Genomic DNA, 23157 nt, shown 5'->3' with positions numbered 1-23157 from the left:
TCATTGACTACATAAAAAGGGGTAAAAAAAAAAAAACGAAGTTTACAATATGAACAATGTATTATAGGCAGCATAATAATAAAAATATATATATATATATATATATATATATATATATATATATATATATATATATATATATATATATATATATATATATATATATATATATATATATATATATATATATATATATATACACTACTGGGTTTAGAAATGTGTTGAAAAAAATCTTTTCTCCGTTAAACAGAAATTGGGGGAAAAATAAACAGGAAGGCTAATAATTCTGACTTCAACTGTACACACTTTGAATTTTTTTTCTTTTTTTAACTATTTCCCAAATGACGTTGAACAGAGCAAGGAAATTTTCACAGTATGTCTGATAATATTTTTTCTTCTGGAGAAAGTCTTATTTGTTTTATTTCAGCTAGAATAAAAGCAGTTTTTAATTTTTTATGAAACATTTTAAGGTCAAAATTATTAGCCCCTTTAAGCTATATTTTTTTTATAGTTTATATAGAACAAAGCATCGTTATACAATAACTTACCTTATTACCCTAACCTGCCTAGTTAACCTAATTAACCTCGTTAAGCATTAAATGTCTGTATAGAAGTGTCTTGAAAAATATCTAGTCAAATTTTATTTACTGTCATCATGGCAAAGTAAATAAATCAGTATAAATAAATCAGTAATTAGAAATGAGTTATTAAAACTATTATGTTTAGAAATGTGTTGAAAGAATCTTCTCTCCATTAAACAGAAATTGAGGAAAAAAAAATAAACAGGGGGGCTAATAATTCTGACATATATATATACACATTTCAATATTTTGTTCTTCTGTGATATATTGCAAAATCAAAACAATTTACCGTAAGATTTCTACTTTACACAAATAAAGTGGTTATCAGAGGTTACTATGTCAAAGTAATGATACTATAGTAATGTACAGTAAAGTTCTTGAAATAACTCTACATTATCTTTTTTAATACAATTATTCTTTGCTAAATCTACATACGTTATTGTTTACGTATTGATGATATGTATTTGTTTGATTAGGCTTTAGACTGAGGGAAGTGTTTCAAGTGAAGTGTGCTGCTTGTTTGTTTTGTTTAGCTGCATGTACTCTGTTTGATTTAGGTACTTCTTAGGGACCCCCACGAAAATGAGATGGTTCATCTTAAGGGGTTATCCCATTTAATAAATTCAATTCAATTCAATTCAACTCAATAATTTTATTTCACTTGACAAGCTCCATTGTGAAATATAGGAAAATTTGGAGGGAGCCAACAATGGATTCATTTTAATGTGCAGTCAGCAAAGTTCAGTTTGATTTTGAGTGAACTTATATTAAACCCGGAACAATCCTTTCAGTACAGCAGCTGACTCTGAAAGGTCAGAAGATCACATGTCTCATTATAACCCTGGGCCATTTACTTGAATGAGAGGCAAAAAGAATCAAAGTCGAGCAGTCTTGCGCATCTGGGGTGAAAGAGAGGAAAGTAAAATAGACATCTGTCAACGCTGATGAGGCTGTAATGTATACATTTTAGCACCAGTTCCATTGTCCAGAAGTCACTAGGATTTGGCTAAGAGTCTGAAACACAAACTGAAGATATTTTCAAGTAATAATCAGTAAAAATCGAATGATTTCTTTTTAAACTTGCACAGTAAAAAACGCTGGGTTCCACACAATTTCTTCATGTTTTCCCAACACAAATAAATTAAGTTAACCTAATAGTTTTTATGAATTTAAGTGGAACTTAAAATAATTAGGTTTTTCCAAAAACAATTTTTAATTGTGATTTTTTTTTTTTCAACTTATTTGAAATAAGTAGTTTGAACGAGCAGCAAGAGTTATTTGTTTTTGTTTTGAGCGAATGTTTATGTTAAAGCTTGTTCAGGCAGTCGATTTGAATGGTTTGGATAGATAACAGCCTTCTGAGCTTACTAGTAGGTGTAGAAGGCCCCTACTGGCCCATATCTATTAGCTGATAACCCCAGATAACGTCCATTCAATCGAATGCTAACATTTGAAGTGGGTGGTTTAGGCCTCTTCACGTGAAATTTTTAGTTAGGAGCCTCAGAAGTCTAGAATCACAACTGGTGAATCATTTTGTAAAAAAGCAGCATCACTATCTTTTATTGTTCACATATTCTTTTCTGCAATCCAAAAGCCAATGGAAAAATCTTATTAGGTGTTTGTTGACAGAAGCAGGATGATGCTGAATTCAGGACTGGTCTATAAAAATGCCACCAAAGCAATGCTCTATAAAGACTATATTTGATTCATCGCCACGTGCCTTAATTTCATTTGGAAGCAAGAACTTAAAATAACAAAACAAAGGTCGAAGAAATGGCTGTGTTAAAGAAGCCTTTGAAATTCAACTGATCGAATTACAGAGCCTGAGCTATTGGTTTTATAAATAAAAAAGCCACGCTAACAAGGGAACAACAAGCAAACATAAACACACAGTCTTTCTCAGCACGCCAGTTATGATGTGCATGCCCGCTATTTCAAGTTATTCTGCTCACTAACATCTAAAGTTTCCTCTGCGGAGAAAACATTCCAGAGGCCCAGGCTGAATGACAGGAAGACGAAAGGAGATCAGAGCCAACATGATGAAATTACATAGGGAAGAATAGTCATGACAGCCGTTCAAGGGTGCGGGTTTAACCTGTTAGCTGTGCCAGGGGCTTTTCCTCACTATACTCTGATCCTAGAATAAAAGCAATTTTTAAAGCAGTCAATATTATTAGTCCCCTTAAACAATATTTTTTTTCCATTGTCTACTGAACAAACTATCAATATACAGTAACTTGCCTAATTACCCTAAACTGCCCAGATAACCCAATTAACCTAGTTAAGCCTTTAAATTGCACTTTTAGCTGAATACTAGTGTCTTGAAAAATATCTTGAAAAACATGACGTACTGTCATCATGGCAAAGATAAAATAATTCAGTTATTAGTAATGAGTTATTAAAAAAAAAAAAAAAAAAAAAATATATATATATATATATATATATATATATATATATATATATATATACATCCATACAATATATATGTGTACATACATACAAACAATGTATATGTATACATACATACATACATACATATATACATATATTATCCTCTGAAATTTCAGAGCTAGGTTTCTTTTCATGTCTTTACATCCTCTCAAGCACAAATGTACAGTGCTAAAAGACACACACACACACACACACACACACACACACACACACACACACACACACACACACACACACACGTTCATGCGCACACACACAAATTAATGTGGACAGACATGAGGACCTATAAAAACTTTGTGCCTTTTGCCCCTGAGGGTGAGCCAAGTAGGTCAGAATTACTGAGACCCTGTAGGAAGTACAAAGCACTGTCCCTTCATACAGAGATCTGTGTCACTCCCATTTTCCATATCTGTCCACACGCACACACACACGCACACACGCACGCACACGCACACAAACACGCACACACATCCACTTTTTTAATTCCTAAAATAGGATCCAAATCCCTCCTATTTTGAGCCCCACCTAAACATTACGAAGAGATGCGCGGTTTCCCCACCCACTGATTGACAGCTGCGTTTTAACATGTCTCCGTAGTAACGCGTATAATCATATCAACAAGACAGGACATGCACAAAGCAACCAGGATTAAAAGATCTGTTCAGCTCGCTGTGATCATCAATTAATCATCGAATATGATCAAGAATGAGTTTTACAAGTTTAAAACAGTTTTAAATCAGTGCATGTTTGTAATAAAGTAAAGACGGTAAAATAAATAAATAAATAAATAAAAATCACTGTAATTCATCACCACAGCCGCATGTTAGTACAATTATAAAAGACGACGCTTCAATCCCAGTTTGTGGACAGTAAATCAGGTTTATTTTGTACATTAACATAACTGATATCCCAATCCATAGCAGTGGATATTAACATGTATCCTGTCACATTTGCCATGCAAAAATAGTGCAAAGTTAAACGCACATTTAATCATTGGTAAAGTTCTTGCTGTAGTATTTCTCACAAACTTCTCACAAATGTGAGATCTGCTTCCTTTATATCTGTCACTGTGCTGTTTATCTGATGCAGCCGAGGCGGAGGTTGAGGCACACTCTGACAGGCACGTGGGAACGGTGGGCAGGGAGAACTAGCATTAAAGGCACAGGCAACAAAAACAGCTACTCTGTGTTCAGAGCAGAAAATTCCAACATTCTTAAAGGTGTAATAAATAATCTGATGGGTGTTTTGAGCTGAAACGTTACAGACACATTCTGGAGACACAAAAGACTTCTCTTAAATCTTGAAAAAGGGGTAAAATAGGTGCCTTTTAAAACTATAAATTATTAAATTTGACCCCCAAAATAAGAATAAATAAGACCCCAAAATAAGACCCCCATTTTCATAAGAAAATGAAATATTGAAGCAGTTTTTTTTTTCTCACAGGAAAGTAAAATAATAATAATTGTAGTCTTTGGAGTTTGGATTCCATTTTAGTTTAATTGCAATTACAGAGATGCACAGATTCATTGATCAATTTTTGATCAGTTAAAAAATACAGCCATACTGCTTATAAAAGTATAAACAATAAAATAATAGTTTAGTAATAAAGTAATAGTTTATAATTACATTTACAGATTAATCTGTATACTGTAATTTTTACATAGTTATTCTGGAAATGACAGCAGTCAGGTCTTTATTTTATAAAGAAATTGATTATTTTAATAAAAAACATTAAATTAAGTGAGCAAGTGCTAAATCTAAATGATGCATATTAATCATTATTAATTTGAATAAGACTGGGCTCTCTAAGCAGCAGCAAAGTAATCAGTGTGAAAACACATGTGAGCCTGCTATTGCAGTTAAAGTGACAGTTCACCAAAAATAAAACCTCATCATCGTTCATTGTCATCATTTGCACACCCGTTCCAAACCTGTTAAGTAAAATAAGAAGTATTGAAGAATGCTAAACATTTTCAAAACATATTCCTCTGCGTTATATATAGGATGACAAAAATAAATGATGATAAAAAACGTGGGTGAACGGTCCCTTTATTATGCTGCACTGCTTGTGTTCTGTTTGTGCATGCAGTGTGAAACAGCATGAACCTCATCTGTGGCAGAAAAACACACTCGAGGCAAAAAAAAGCACACATGCGAGGCCTGTCATTTTAATACATAACTATTTATATCCTAAATATTTGTTAGTTGTCTTGTAAATGGGTCTAGATTGTCATTTTTAGGTGGGATTTCTTTTCTTTGAGGTTCAAGTTCGGAATATTTATCTGTCATAACAGAGCGTTTCACAAGTGAATTACTCTGGCAGCATAGAGCGTTCAATAGAATAATGTCGTTTCATGTTTTCTGGAGCATGTCATGGTCTGAAATCCCTGTTATGCTCTTTACTCTGTTAACTATGGCCAGTGTGTTTGCCAGGCTGAATCTCTGAGGACAGGTTGATGGATCTCCCCCACATCCGACGTCACATACTGTGTCATCATATATATTCTCCACAAATCTATATGCACTAAAGCGATAAAAGCAATGCACATTTTAGTCTCTGCATATCACACTGTAAGCTATATCTGAGTTTGTCCAATAGTGAGATAAATAAAGATTAGAAAATATTAAGATTTAAAACTATATGCACTATGGTCAGAAATGTAGCTTTTAGCGCTAGTTCTACCAGGAAGAAACAATGTCACGCCACTCATCACAATCAGTTCCAACCAATAGCCATGAGACAAAAGTAATACCTAATGTCAGTCACTTATCACAATCAGTTTCAACCAAGACTCGAGGGAACTCAAGTATACGAGACTCAGGGAATATATAAGCTGTCCATTCATTTCATTCGTTTGTTTGCAGATACTGATGCGGACGTTCACCCTCCATCCTCCCCACCACCACCAGGTTGACCCTGTCCAGGGGGGTAAGCTCTGTCTCTCCCTTTGTCCTCGGCAGCCACAGCTGGATCTACAAACTTTTGATTTAAACTACGGACGGGGCCTCCTCCAAAGAAATCCTATGTTTTGTTAAATCATACGTTTTGTCAAATGATAACCATCAAATAAATGTAATTCAATATCATATTCATCTCCCTGGTCTGGCAGAACTTTCTTTTCACTGAAGCTGCATATATTTAATCAAAAAATACACAAATGTTTACTATAACAATAGTTTTTTTTAAAGTCCAGCTTGTAAAAAAAACTGCTTGCAAGAACATATTACCACCTGCATTATTAATGGCGTTATTAGTATATTTAAATAGTAAAAACAGAATTTAGTAGCAGTGTGTCTGATTTAATGGTAGTTTCACATTATGCAAGTTCCATTTCTCAGAGAACAGTGTGGTAAATCAATACTCTTTTCTTCAGGGTCACATGATCCTACATAAGCATTCTAACTGGCTTTTTTAATGCTCGAGAAAAGGTGTTGTCATTATAAATGCTGAACGCACCATTTATTTAATATAGAAAGCTTTTTCATCACAAAAAATTGACTTCGCTGTCATTTTTATTAGGGCTGCACAATATATCATTTCAGCCTTGATATCGCAATGTGTGCCTTCGCAATAGTCACACCGCAGTATCTGCAATATTGAGTTGGGATTATAGCTTATCAGTAGACCCAGATAGAATCTGCGGACATTTTTTGCTATTTCTACAGAGAATTTGGTAAATAATCTGCGGATTTATGCAGAATTATTTTGGGAGTATCATGACTAAAAATGTAACATATTAAATAAAAATAATAGCTTTTTAACTTTTATTTAATGTTTACAATGCAAATCTATCACCATTTATTTGGTAAACAAAGCAAGTTTCTCATCTAATATTATATCTACTAAAAGACAGAAAATATTACTTTACAAACTGTATTGTAAATAAATCAAATGAAAATTTTCCTATTAGTATTATATTAATTAGTATTATATTAATATTTTTAATGAAATTAATTTAAAAACGGAAAAAAATGCAGATTTCAGTGCGCGCAGATTCTGTGTGGGCCTACTATTTTACACAACATTTGATTATTCAATTAATGAATATCTGAATATTGTTCGACTCTCCAGAAAACCATAAAGCACTGCTTATTTTACTTTTATCTTTGCTCTACCTTATTTATACTTGCAATTTGTTGGATTCACGCAGCAACAAAATGATTCCAATCAATCTAAATCAATTCAAAATAGAGCTATTCAAGCCGTTTGTTAAAATTGTATTCATTCAATATGTATCGCAGAACAAAATAATATCACAATGTCAGATTTTTCCAATATCGTGCAGCCCTAAGTTTTAAACTAAAAACATCAGTCCACAATGTTTAAATATTAGTACACAATATTTTTTTGCCTAGCTGTGAAAGTCTAAGTTGTTATTTTGAAGTGGGATTACTTTTCTTTCATTATGAAATTCTGAATAATATTAATAACTTCACTGTCATTCTAAATGTTTTTATTTAAACTTATTTATTTATTTAAAAGATTATTTATTTTTTAGAATGATAGTGTAATAAATAGTAAAATAGATATTATATTATATTATATTATATTATATTATATTATATTATATTATATTATATTATATTATATTATATTATTACATTAGAATGATAATGTAATAAATGTTAAAATAGATTTTTATATTATATTACATTACATTACATTATATTATATTATACAAGAATGATAATGTAATAAATACTAAAATAGATTTTTTATATTATATTATATTATATTATATTATATTATATTATATTATATTATATTATATTATATTATATTATATTATATTATATTATATTATATTATACAAGAATGATAATGTAATAAATACTAAAATAGATTTTTTATATTATATTATATTATATTATATTATATTATATTATATTATATTATATAGTCATATTTTATATAATAAGTATATTTTATATAATATGAATTTCTCTAAATCTGAAGACACACAGAGACACACAAAAATAAACATGCTTTGATTTTCCAAAATATTTGTTTAATGCTCCTTTTCCATTTCCAAATCCCTCTGTCATGATCCCAGCCCCCCGTTGCTTCACATTCTAACCCTTCTCAGCCAGAACAATGTAGAAACGCTGGATTATTCAAGCAACGTACCGGTTCATTTCCCCAGGAGTAACTCAAGGCGTCTCCATCAAAGCCACAATGGCACTGAATCATCAAATATGCTGTGTGTGTGTATGTGTGACTCACCTGGGCGTCTGTAGGGGCGGAGCTCTGATCAGGCGGCTGCGGCTGCACAGACGACGCGCTGATCGTCACATTCTTGTCTGAGCGGCTGCTGCTGTCGCGGCTGTGAGGTTTGTGTCGATCCCTGCTGCTGCGCTCACTGCATGACAGAGACACACACAGCGACGGAGGTGAGGAAAACGCACTCGCCATGCTGAACAGAGCAGGGAAACACATTCAATCTAACGACAGGATGACCATCATCATCATTATCATCATTGCTCATTATCATCATCATCCTCCTCTGGTTTCCTCTATCCGCGCCTCACACATGTCCCGGCTGGAGCATCTGGTGTAAACTGGGTTAGATGCAGTGAGCTGTGACGACCCTAATCCAAGCACAGCTTTCTCTCTCTCTCTCTCTCTCTCTCTCTCTCAGTCTTTTTTGTCATAGCTAATGTCTGTAAGCCTTAGAATAAAGCAAAGCAGATGAACACATACAGAGGAAATACAAAGCTACTGTACACACATATTCTATTAAACAGCAGCTGACAAAATGTAGACAACTCATATTAGCAATGCTTGACATTAGCAAAGAACTCATTAGTATCTTATTGACTTGACATACTTTAAGTAAACACTGTCTGTTTAACTAGATGACATAAAAGTGATACTTGTGAAGTGACTGCTGAGATATTTGCTTGTTTCATTTGCTGTGTCCATGGATGAAGCAAGCTAGCCGTCAAGCTTGCAAATGTTATCTATTTGGAAAGCTCTATATAAATGTGAACTGATTTTAGTTGGTTATAGAGCCAAGCTCTAGATTTTTTATTGCTAATGTCTGGTTAGCCTTCGAATAAAACAAATGAACACAAATCAGTTCCTCTAGGATTTTGCAGGAACATTTAAAACAATATTTCCTACCTAAAATCAAAATGGCTAATTTTTACAGCTTTTCTTAAAACATTTGGAATTATTTGCTTAAAGGTGCAGTAGGTGATCTGCAATAATGCTAACTGGTTAGCATAGTATCTTTCAAACACAATCCCTCCCCTGCTGTCTAAAGCCACACCTCCTGAAATCACGAACACTTACATTAAAGATGTCAGAGACCCACAAGATCAAATCATTCGCCAGTTAGAAAACTTTATAGTACTTTATAATACTACAATTCTGAACGAAAAACTAAATTATATCTAACACATTTTCAGTTATGTAGTTAGCAAGCAAAGTAGCATGGTAAACAATATAGGGAGCGCGTCACAGGTTGTCATTGTTCTGAAATGAACCAGCGTGAATATAAAACCAACTTAAGCTCAGTAAAGTAGGCTAGGCGGAATAGCCCTATTTACTGATGTTTGGTTGTTAAACTAAATCAAAATCTCCATTATCGATGCTGTAAAAGGAACCTTATGAAACTGAAAATAGTCACATTAATCTTTCGCTGAAATATTTCAGTGGCTGAACAACACTTCTGTGCATATAACCTATTCATAAAACAACACAATCTACATCAGCTTTGCGTGACTAAAATACTTTTAAAACATAGCATTACATGTCTAATACTTCAGCCATGGTGTCATCCTTCCTCCAGCATGCAAAAGTAACTCCAATATTGATTCAGGATTTAAATTTTTTTATTCAGCATTTGTTTTTACTGCTGTCACTCATGTCTACGTGACCGTGGCCTGCATAAACGCACATCGGCTGGTCTGCTGAACGGGTACGCAGTTGTTTAAATTTACATTTGCTGACAGACAGTTTGGGCTACTTCTTAGAATTATAGGAATTGTCGCCTGACAACATTTTTTAGTTATATGCCTCACCCAGAATATAAAAATACATATAAATACATTTAGATCATTTACTTTAAACATTACTATTAGAATGTGAAGAGACTTTTAGCACAACAATAAATGTTTCTAAAGACAATCATCCACTGCACCTTTCAAAGTTCTTCTGCTGTGAAAATACTGTGGTGGAAAAATTCATTATAAATATTGCTAAATCACAGATTTCTAGAAACTTCTCTTTTTTACTAAAAACATCATATAATAAAAACATATACCTTCCTAAAGATGATACAAAAACAAAAATTACAAGAAGGGGTCATTCTGAAGGTTGTCATCTGCCTTTAAACATATGCATTGATTTAAACATTTGCAAATTATTGAATACATTCAATAAGAGCCATATCTTGATCCTCAGAGGAGGAATGCTCTAAAGCAGAAATGCCCGAAATATAGGGCCCGCTGGCCAAAGCTGGCCCACTGTAACCTTTGATTTGGCCACCAGCCCATCTGAAAGGAGAGTGAGAATGATGGAGAGGGTTGGGGCGAATGCCTTCAACACAGAGATCGTCATTTAAAATTTGACGTAACTTTTTTGCTGGCTCAATTGAATGCTGTAAATGACTCTTACGTGATTTTACAATGTAAACACTGTCACTCGATGGATAGAGGACTACGCAGAAGACATCGGCGAGCAAATCAAGGCAAAAAATATGTAATTCTGTTATAAATGAGATTGTTTGGATTTTACTGTAATAAGTTCATTATCAAATGTAAAAAAGACTACTGTATTAGTTAATATAAAGCAATGTTTTCTAGTCATTTTTAAACATTATTAAATAAATTAGGGAATTACACATGGCAGCTATATTAACCTTCGGCTTACTAGTCTCAATCAAGTTTTGTTTTGGCCCTTCATAAATAAAAGTTTGGGCACCTCTGCTCTAAAGAGAGCTGGGTGTCAATGGTGACGAAGTCGACCATGAAGCAGGGGAAAGAAGATAAAACCTGGTGTTTAGTTAGCCTGGGTGTCGCACTCTGACTATCTGACTGTCAGACCTATTCTTTGGAAAGAATAAAATCTTTTTGGAAGTAAACCTTGTAAGACTTTGTCTTTGATCAGTAAGAGCCTCTTCATCTGAAACAGCCACGACAGTATACAAAAATCTTGCGTTTTTAATTTTTTTCTTCCATTTTTCTTTTTCTGATCAAGAACCAGTGGACACACAAAATCCTGGAGGGACTGATAAATGAATTCAGCACTACTAATACTCACACACACTAGGGCTGCACGATATTGGAAAAATCTGACTGGAAAAAAATCACCCATTTTGTTTTGATGCGATATATTGTGATAATTTTTTACCAGATGATTTCAATGGCTGTATTTGGGCAGATTTCATTCATTTGGATTGACTGGGCTGATCAAGTACTTTTTTATGCAGCGCATCTGGATAAAATTAATGAATTACACAAAGATAAATATGACAGAGCAAAAATAAAAGTGAAAAAAGCAGTGCTTGATGGTTTTATGAGGAGTCTAACGGTATTTAAATATAGAAATTGAACATTTAAACGTAAAACATGGTCATTATTGTATAAATATTTCAAAAATGTAGATATTTTTATCTTCTAATCATTATAAATAGTCAAACTCTGCAATGTAACTATTGCAGATACACACATTGCGATACCGATGCACAAACAATATATTGTTCAGCCCTAACACACGCGCACACACGCGCACACACACACACACACACACTCGCACACACACTCGCACACACGCGCACACACACACACACATGCGCACACACACACACACACACGTTTGTTTTTGTGAAAAGTGGGTACATTACATAGGTTTCCATTCATTTTATACTGTCCAAACCGTATATTATACTGTCCTAACCCCACCCTACCCCTAAACCCAACCATCACATGAGACAGTGTGCAGTTTTACTCTCCGATTAAACTCATCTTGTGGGATTTAAAAGCTTTTTGAGAAATGAGGACGTCACCAATGTCCTCATATTTCACCTCCTTTTTGTAATACCTGCGTCATACCTATCTCATAACTTATACCTGTATCCTGCACTTGCTGCTATTGCACTGCTGGTTAGACCTAAACTGCATTTCGTTGCCTTGTACTTGTACATGTGTAATGACAATAAAGTTGAATCTAATCTAATCTAATCTAATCTAATCATTATACAGATTTGTGTCCTGACATGTCACAAAAACACGTACACACACACATACATTCTATCAAACAGCAGCAGACATACTGTAGATGTCGAGTTTTTAGCAATTCTTGACATCAGCAAAATATCTGCAAAGATAGGCTTTGTGCTCATTTTGTCTAGGTTTAACTATGTACAGCTTTCAGCGTGAAAGTGACACTTGTACAGTGACTGATGACTTATTTCTACTATGAATCCTCACAAATGGTTTGGGAGGCTTTACACATGCATTTGACAAGTGATTTCACTAGAGGAAATACAGCTGGCTGGGTTTTTGAATCTATCATGCTGAAAAATGTCATATGGAAAACATGGAGCAATTTTGTTTTGAATTTTCAGAGCAAAAACAAAGACTATCATATAGGCCAGGGGTTCCTATACTCATGAAAATTAAAATTTGAAAAGGGCACTATATATTGCATAATGGCAGATTAAGTGTATATATATTAAACATTCTATTTAAGTCACAGTGCAGCTCCAAAATACTAACTCATTGTCATTAATTAATTAAATCTTTATATTTTGATACTATTCCTAAAGTCAATAGGTTTTACCAATTTTACTGCAAATTATTATGTATAATAAGATATAGCATGATCACTTAATTTTCTTATACAGTTTAATAAGTACATGTCAGAGTACGTATGATGTTTTATAATATCTGTTTGCTAAATAAAAATGTAAACAGTATTTCACCCATATTTTAACATTTTCATTCATTTTCTTTTCAGCTTGGTCCCTTTACTTATCTGGGGTCGCCACAGAGGAATGAATGGCCAACTTACCCAGCACATGTTTTACACAGCGAATACCCTTGCACTGTTGCACTGTTCATTAGTAAGCATTGTTTTCTTTTCCCCATCCATCAATTTGAGCCTTTCCGAACAGATATACAGTCCTCTTTTGAGGTCATGACCCTCTAGCTGGAGACCACTCAACTATATACATTTCTAAAGTGACTCTGTGATCATGTTAGAGCATGAGAATGAACACAAACAATGCATTATGAGAATCAGAAAACCGCTTTTGCATCACAATGACCTAACTGTTATTTTTGGCAACTGTTTTACACTCTGAGCATCAAATCAGTTTGAATGCAACACTTATATTTTTAACCCTTGTCTTTTTGCAGCTAGTCCTGACAGACAGCTTTGCTCTAATCCTGGATGGCCTGGTCAGAGTGGGAACTCTGGGTACTCTTAGATTGTGTCGTATTATAGAGCACATCTACAGCTGAGCCATGGGGACTAAGCCAAACAGCTGCTACAACATAAAACAATGCACAAAGTTCAAGATGACATTTTGCGGTCAGCTATATTGTGTGTATGGACTACCAGCTATTAAAGTAATATTTGAATTTAGAGGAGACTGCATCTCTTGTTGTCCAGTGTGAGATTTAGTTTTTTATATATAATGTTTTAAATACTATTATGACAAAACAAATAGTTCAAATTAGATGTGTGTGTGTGAGTGCGTGCGTGTGTGTGTGTGTGTGTGTGTGTGTGTGTGTGTGTGTGTGTGTGTGTGTGTGTGTGCGTGTGTGTGTGTGTGTGTGTGTGTGTGTGTGTGTGTTCTTTAGGAATAATTAAAAAGTATTTTGCTGAGTGTATTTTTGTGCTGGCCAATTGGCTGGTTTAGTTCTGTCATGGATTAAAATCATCAGTTGGTGGTGACAGGTTACTGGCTTAAAAATCTAATTGAATCACTAATTTAAATGATTTGTTAAAAATTACTAATGAAGCTAACGTCTGTCTTTATGGGTGGATCTTTGAATTATAGACCCAAATAATTTGCTCAAAAACCATTAAGAGCCCTATCATATACCCGGCACAATAAAGTGCAAATTGGTTTTACCAATTTTACTGCAAATTATTATGTATAATAAGATATAGCATGATCACTTAATTTTTTATACATTTTAATAAGTACATGTCAGAGTACGTATGATGTTTTATAATATCTGTTTGCTAAATAAAAATGTAAACAGTATTTCACCCATATTTTAACATTTTCATTCATTTTCTTTTCAGCTTGGTCCCTTTACTTATCTGGGGTCGCCACAGAGGAATGAATGGCCAACGTCTGTCTTTATGGATGGATCTTTGAATTATAGACCCAAATAATTTGCTCAAAAACCATTAAGAGCCCTATCATACACCCGGCACAATAAGGTGCAAGATATGTTTGGTGCAATGTGTTGCTATTTTCAGACCAGCGCAACAGTAATTTTCACGTTTTGCACCACGTTATTTAAATAGCAAATCCATTTGCGCCACTTTGTGGACTCATGGGAGTGCTGGTCTAAAATAGAGGTATGTCAAGGCCCATCGTTGGCGCATTGCTATTTTGAAGAACTGAAATAGACTGCGCCATTGACCATCTAAAAGCAAGTCTAAAGTCTAGCACAGTGCACGTTAGTTGTGCGCCTATGCAAGTTCAAACACTTGCACATTGCTTAATACACACAGGATGTACAACAATACACAAATATGTTTACAAATGAAAAAAATAAATATAATTTATATTTTATTTAATATAAAAAACCACTGCCTCTATGCCTCATCTTGGGGGGCTTTTTAGGTTTATTCAAGACAATTTGTATAATGGTATTATTATTAGCAGTATTGATTATAATATGTATATATATATATATATATATATATATATATATATATATATATATATATATATATATATATATATATATATATATATATATATATATATATATATATATATGTGTATGTGTATATATACCATATGGGGCATAAGAATATGACGTGTGTTTAGAAATAACCAAAGTCCCTTTAAGGCAAGTCAATTCATTCGGCGGCCATCTTTGAAATGCCTCTCGGGCAGTTTGCCCAGGCATTCTGTTTGAATGGGGAAACATCAAAATCTCCAAAACTGCTTGCCAAGCTTACGATTGAATTTCATATTAGGAATCACCAGTAAAATTAAACAACAACTGTCTCTTCAGTTTTATTTCTAAACCTCCAAATCACACAAAATCTGCAGAAACTGAACTGAAACAGAACTGACACTGTTTCGATTTACTGTAATCTTCTATGTGAAGCTGCTTTAACACAATCTACATTGTAAAAGCTTTATACAAATAAAGGTGAATTGAATTGAATTGAAACTCACGACTGGTCTGAGCCCCTCCCCCGGAGTCAGGTCAGTCTGATGATTGTCTCCTCTACTAGAGGGCGGGCTTTTTCGCCATATAACGATCGTTGATTAGATCCTGTACTAGTAGGCGTGGCCATTTCACCAAATGGACTGTTACACTTTTCCCCATTCAAAAAGATACGAGTGACATGCCTTGTGTATTCAATAGTCTTTGATATAACTCAGTTATTTGACCACATTTCGTAATTATTGTTAATTTATTAATTTGCTGGAATTTAGAACTGAATTTAGAAATAGTTTTGAAACAAATCATTGTGCTTAAATGAAATTAAATATGTAGGGTGATCGATGTCTTCAGTGGAGTGCGTACAACACCGTTTTCTTATCTACGAAAGTAAAAGAGCAAAAACTAAAGGTAAAGAGAAAGAGAAAGTAAAGAGGCTGAATGATGGAGGCTCATTCCTTAACCTCGTTCTGCAGATGGTCTGTTTAACCGTTTTCTCGCTAATGAAGCGTTCAGTTTTTCCACTTACTTTTTCACATCATATTTTTCCGTCCTTAAAATAGCAAAAGTGGATTCAGACATGCCCTTCATGTTTTTGCACCATTCACTTTAGACTTTGTGCCTAGATCATTAAAATAAAGCCCTAAATCAGCCAATTAAATTTACACTGCTGTGCTGCTCTAAACTGCACAAATATTCTTCTCTGTTTTATCTGTTTCTGCAACAAAAACACCTCCAAACAAAGCCAGAGAACATGGTGTCTAAAATGTAACTTGGTCAATATTAGTATCTTGTTTGCTGAACTGTTTTATAAAATCAATATTACAATTGTGACCGCACTCACATAATGATACTAGGGGAAAAAGGTATTCATGTGTGTGTTAATACTTAATAGGACAGTTCATCCCCAAATGAAATTTTATTCACCCTAGAATTGTTGCTTTATTCTGTCAAACACAAAAGAAGATATATTTATGTATTCATACATTTTCTTTTCGGCTTAGTTTCTTTATTAATCAGGGGTCACCACAGCGAAATGAACCGCCAACTTATCCAGCATATGTTTTACGTAGCTGATGCCCTTCCGGCCGTAACCTATCACTGGGAAACAACCATACACACTCATTCACACACAAACACTAGGGCTAATTTAGCTAACCCATTCACCTATATCGTATGTCTTTGGACTTGTGGGGGAAACCGGAGCACCCAGAGGATCTATCTATATATCTATCTATATCAATCAATCAATCAATCAATCAATCAATCAATCAATCTATCTATCTATCTATCTATCTATCTATATATATATATATATATATATTTCAACATAAGACAGAAACTCAAACATTTTTGGAAGAAGTGGAGGGTGAGCAAATTGATGACAGATTTATTTTATTTACATTTTTTAGCTTTTTTAGGTTCTTACAACTGCAATTACACAATGAGCTTTTTTCTTGAATCTCAAAACATATTTTTGTTGGGTTGTGTATAGCAAAATAATATACTACATAATACTGAATCACACACATTGTTTAAACCAAAACTTGCATATTAGCCAATTAATATCACACCCCTATTTCAAACCACAACCAAATCTTTGGTACACATTCTTTAATTATATTTTCTCTTTCCTGATATTCAAAAAATATTTAAATGACCTTAAGTCTACATGTTTATCTTGATTTTAATAGTGCAAAAGGTCTTAGAATTTAATACCCAAGGAGATTTATTAAAAATGCAATAAATGAATAAAACAACAAAGCCTTTATTCCCAGCAGTTAAGATCTACAAGATGTGTGTATTTCGGTACTAAATACCCTGCAGGAAGCATGGGATTGTAATTAGCAGTTATATAAACTGGGTGTTGATTCTGAATGGGAGAGGCAGCATGATAGCCCCCGGTGAAACACTGAGGTGTCCGTCTACACCCAGCCATTAGAAATGTGTGCTGCTGATCTCAAATCTGCAGCTTAACTTTATCTGTAGCCGTCTAGAAAGTAAATAATTAAGCCTGAGCTAGATTGAAAATGGCTAGATGGAGGCAAAAAATAGAGGTAAATACACACAGTCTGATAGCAAATATGTTTTAATTATCACTGTTTTTTGTGCTATCATGCTCTTCACACATCACTGACCTGGCAGAACGATGGTTAGACTTGAAAATGAAAGCTTATGCACGCAAAAATACACCTATAAATAGTTACTCTCTTATAAACAGCAATAAAGTTAAAAAAACAGACCACTTCTTTTCGAAAATAGGCTCATAATCCGCTTAAGTTAAACAGTTGAGTTTGACCATTTTTATATCATTCATCTGATCTCCTGATCTTAGCAAAGATCATTGGATAGGATTATATCATTAGCATCTGCTTTAAAAATGACCAAAAAATTGATAATTGTATTATATAATGGTTGATTCTTCATCCGATAGAGAAAAGAACTATAGCTACATTGCTGCTATACTAAGCTGCAGCAGGCGTAATGATATTAGTGTCATTCACGTTGGTAGTTACCTATAGCTAGGGACTATTTTCAGGTGTTGCATAATAAAAACTGCATCTGCTGCAGCCATGGTATAAAAGATCTTTTTTTCATTATGAAGATCCTTAATTTTTACTATAAAAGATTTTAAATATAAGCTTTACAATAAAATGTAAACTTTTTGGTTATTTTAGAGTGAGCCACTAGTCTAATAAGATTCATTGATCTATGCTAAGCTAAGCTAAGCTAAGCTAAGAGTGCTCCTGCCAGACTTGGAGATCAACTGAATGGATTCAAAATTTGCTCAATTTCTGTTTAACTCTGGGGAGTTGTAAAATGAGCCTATCAACAAATAAAAGTGGAGCGCTCCCTTAATATGAATTCAAATCCAATTTTATTTCATTTTTTGCCACGGAGGTGAGCATTGTAAGGTTGAACAGTGTCATCCTGTTGAACTCAAAAACATCAAAAATGTTTTAATTGAAGTCAAGCTGTCTGAATTACTCATTTTAGATTTTATTACAGTATGATGAGCAACAACATCATCGCCTCTTTAGTTTTGTGCATTGATTTATGGTTGTAGACGTGAGTAGAAACAACAGAGAAGCAAACACAGAATACTCAAGCAACTAAATGACACAGATGCACTTAGGATTATAAGAAGTTGCACAGTGCCAAGCTGTCGAAAAACAGTCTTTGCATTGGCTTCCTTTTAATCCTAACACAGTAACTACACAAATAAGACTCAAAAATCCCTGTGATGTTGCAAATATAATAGTGAATATTTGAAAATGAATATTTCCTCAGCCATGACTTTGTTTATTCTGTTACCCACAAGAATATACTTTTAAGAACACTGGTTACCAGCATTCCTCAAAATATCTTCTTTTGTGAAGAAAGAAAATAAGTGGAACAAGCAAGATGTGAGTAAATGTTGACAATATAAAAGGGGTATTCGCCCAAAAAATTAAGTTCCGTCATCATTTGCTCACTCTAAGAAACCATTGACATAAAAACAAATACTATGAAAGTCAATGGTTACCGGTTTATAACAGGACAAAAACAACTGGTTTGGAACAAGTATGCGTAAACAATGACAGAATTTTCATTTTTGGTTGAAACATAGCTTAATTTTTTGGAAAAACTATATCCCTTTAAGTCATAAGTAGAGCTTGCACAGTGTTTCCCCTAGGTTTATGGTTTTGGTGGGGTGGGGGTTGCTATTTTTCATAATTTGTCTTGAACTGCAAATACATTAATTGTTAAAATTTGCTTAAAGCAGCAAATGCTGTTGTTAAAAGTATTTATTACCCTGTTCATGGTTGAGAAGTCCCTCTCACAGTTTACACTGCTGACTGGGACCATCAGGGCAATAGAAAACTATACTTTTAAAAACTAGAAAGTGGGTCAGTTTTTCTCAAGCGCTATGAGTACACAAGTACACTCCTAGTACATTGATATAATCATGCTTATTTAATTAAGTATACATTTATACTTGACCTTTACTTAAGTATACTTATAAAAATTTAAGTATACTTCTTTTTCCCAAGGGCGTATTTACTGACTTGCTTACTAAGATCGGTCTTGTACAGCTAGGGGGAATATTGCCACTCTGACAGCCAAGTTGGGTCAAAGCCTGTCATCCAGTGTAGTGATGGGAAGTGCGGATCATTTTACTGACTTGGACCTTTGAGTCTCTTTCATTGAGATGAACGAATCTTTTTTGAGTCATTTTGCCAAAATATTATTAAAATGTTTTGAGTTGCTTCCAAACTCATCTACAACTAGCCCAAATGTTGATCACACAACAAAAGTTAAAACTAGAATGCTAGAAGAAAGGGAAATTAATAATTTATTGTTTACCTGGTCTTTTGTCTATGATTATGTCAACTCACCTCTTCTGACATCTTCAAACTTGAGTGGTTCGTTCACCTCACACTGACAATCCCATTTAAGCTTAACCAAAGCATACAGTCTGAACCAAAAGGAGCCATGATTAGTTCACATTTTGAGTCTTTGGCTTTTTGAGTCAATCATTCATCACGTGACAGCATGTAAAAGAGAGATGACTCAATCCGAGGTCTCGATAAACGAACGGATCACATATTTTTCCAGCTCTAAATGCATATGACTGGCTTCTGTCTTTTTAAGTGATGAACAAACGACTCAAACCTGATAGAAGACTCGAAAAAAGGAACTAATCTTCTCCTCCACCTGTACAAATGTGTGTGTGCGCAAATGAACAAATCAATCCCTGAGAGGACGTTTTCGAGTCATACTAAGGATTCGTTCAAAATGAATCGCCTTCCAGATCTGGCATGCACTCTTATTCCCATAAAGCAGAGAGTGGCTGTGTGAACTCCACTGTGCGCGATTCAGAGAGCAGAAATCTGTAAACGAGTAACCATGTAGAGAAAGAAATGACATGCTGTTGTGTAAATAAGATATACTTTAACATATGGCTATTTAGCTTGTTTAATAAAAGAAGCTGTGGTCTGGTGCTATATAGAAAATAAAATTAACTTGACTTCAAGGGGGGTGGGGAAAGCCTTTGGGAGGGCGGTAGGGGAAACACTGTAGCACTTCTACATCACAAACAGAACGAGATATAAGATTACTGTCAGGGATTTTTGAGCTAGCAGTGCCAGGAGTCCTCTGTTTATTGATAGTGGTTCTCTGATGCACAATATTTCTGTAATCAAATAAGTTAAACAGAAGCCCACCATCTTAGGCATTGAATTTTGTTTTTAATGTGTTTACTGTGGTACACACATGCCATAAAATAAACTAAGTAACAGTTCACAAACTGAAAATCATATTTTATATTATATGAAAATATCAGATTGCATTGTAGCACATTATAGGCATATTATTAAAGGTAATATGATAAAAAAGGAAGGCACTTTTCCTCCCATTTCAAGCACTGTGTGTCATTCAGACAGAATCCCAGATTATGATGGGGTCTCTTATCTTTAGTTATGTTATGCCGCTCGCGTACTGTGTAGATGCAATTTAACATTATGAAAGAGTGTTTATTAACTAGTCAATATGACGCTGTTCATGTGTTAATATAAAAACAAATACAGAGTAAAACCAAGCAGCTCGACGCAGGCTTTCCAGAGAGACTGAAACTAAATGATGATGCAGTGGAGGCTATAATGAATCTGACAGTAATGCTGCAACACACAGGCAACCAGCAACAATGTTTTTACCCTGTGTCACTACTGCTTTACCTGTAACAGGTTGATTCATTCGTACCATTGGTACATTTTAACCCAAATCAACCACACTGTTTTCAGAGTACATCATGCAGTTCATGACCCCTTTTAACTAACTGAAGCAAAGGGTTATAAAACAAAGTTAAGAGCCAAATACAAAGCGAACATGCATTTGTTGTTTTCTCACTGAAGACACACATTCCCCTGCTGCCATGCTGGAATTTCAGAGGCCTGTTTGGGCTTTTCTCTGAGGTTTTTATAGGAAACCAAACAATAGTGGAGCTCAATAAATAACTTCCTAATTACAGTGGGTGTGGACTACGCTGTCTAAAAGCATTAAAGCATATCATAAAATTCTGACAAGGAGAGCTGTGAGAATATGCAACGCAATCCAGTGGCATTTCGCAAATGTTTAATTTAGTGGCTAATTTATATGACTTTACGATCTCATTCGTACACTTTAATATGATTTTCTCATCCCCAATGACCTTTAGGGGCGGAGTTTGGGGACACACGTCCTTTTAAAAACATTGTACGTTATAGTACCAATAAAACCGTATGAATTTGTATGAATCAGCCCCTTTTCTGACAATACATGAAATTATTATACATGGAATAAGACTCAAATATGCAAAATCAGGGTTTCTGCAGGTTTCACCAAGCTACATTTTTTAAAGACTTTTTAAGACCATTCTGAATGAGATTTTAGACTCATAAAGGGCTAAACGTTAAGGAATTTTTCAAATGGCCCAAATGGAAAATATTTTTATTTTATTGCCTTATCAAAAATATATATTACAATTTAATTCATTTAATGATACGATAATAAATGAATGATATTTTTTAAATATTTTAGATATTTCTTAGCAAACTATTTTAAATATGCTATAAAATCCAGCAAGCTTTACTCGTATTCATACACGTTTCTTCCAACATAAACTTTCTTTAAAATAAAAAAAAAAATGAACAAATGTTTTAAAAGTTTTAAAAACTATAATAAACTAAATCTATGTACAACACTCTGTCCAGGTCGGTGTCCTGAGTAGTACATACATGGAGCACTTTTAAACAAATGTTATTTTAAGTAAAATAATTAAATCATTATGAAAAATAGAGAAAAGATTTACCTTAAAAGTTTTATTGAGATGGGTTGTTGGTGATTGTGTGGGTTTTAGCCAGATTGGGCAGCAATACATGAACAAAGGAAAATTAAGACCCGTTTACAAAAGATTTAAGACCTACAACACAATATTTCAGTAAATTTAAGACTTTTTAAGGCCTTCAATATTGATTTTGAGATTTAAGTCAGTAAGACTTTTTAAGACCCCGCAGACACCCTAAAAATGCTCTCAGTTCATTTATTCAGCTTAGTCCCTTTATTTATCAAGGGTCACCACAGCGGAATGAACTGGCAACTTATCTAGCATATGTTTTACACAGCGGATGCCCTTCCAGCTGCAACCCAGTGCTGGGAAACACCCATATCCATTTACATATCAAAACACTCCATTTAAAAGTCACATAGTTTATTCAATTCACCTATAGCTTATGTCTTTGGACTGTGGGGGAAACCAGAGCACAAGGAGGAAACCCACGCGAACGGGGAGATAATGCAAACTCCACACAGAAATGCCAACTGACTCAGCCTGGACTTGAATCAGTGACCTTCTTGCTGTAAGGCGACAGTGCTAACAACTGAGCCACCATGTCGCCACTCTCAGTTCACAGCAACAACAAAAATCAAGACCCGTTATTTAGTACATTCAACTTGTGGTCTGATTGACATAAACACATCTCAAAACCAGATGTTAACCAGGCCTTCATCTCATGTGACTACGCATCAGTTTAATCAAATCTGACGTGGTTTTAATTTTTAATGAGTGAACCTTTAACCAGGAACATTTCTTTAATGAGTTATGACACCTTGATTACCTTTTCAAAGCAATAATTCAGAATCATCAGAGGCAAATGCTCAATAATTTAATCTTAAAGTAATTAAACGCATCCCATCGCTAATGAGCAACGGAATCATTTCACAGACAAATTCATTTAAT

General features: G+C 34.2%; 1 protein-coding gene across 1 annotated transcript in view; it reads right to left on the bottom strand.

Annotated features, from left to right (window-relative positions):
• vangl1 (VANGL planar cell polarity protein 1) overlaps positions 1-23157 on the bottom strand; it is a 61174-nt gene that overhangs the window by 18780 nt on the left and 19237 nt on the right. The window contains exon 3 of the mRNA XM_056465518.1: positions 8257-8392. Within this exon, the coding sequence (XP_056321493.1) occupies positions 8257-8392 (136 nt within the window). The remainder of the gene's footprint in view (positions 1-8256; positions 8393-23157) is intronic.

Source organism: Danio aesculapii, chromosome 9 (assembly GCF_903798145.1).
Source record: "Danio aesculapii chromosome 9, fDanAes4.1, whole genome shotgun sequence".
In the NCBI taxonomy this organism is placed as follows: domain Eukaryota; kingdom Metazoa; phylum Chordata; class Actinopteri; order Cypriniformes; family Danionidae; genus Danio; species Danio aesculapii.
Note: the sequence above shows the minus strand (reverse complement) of the source record. Positions and strands in the feature narration are given on the sequence as shown.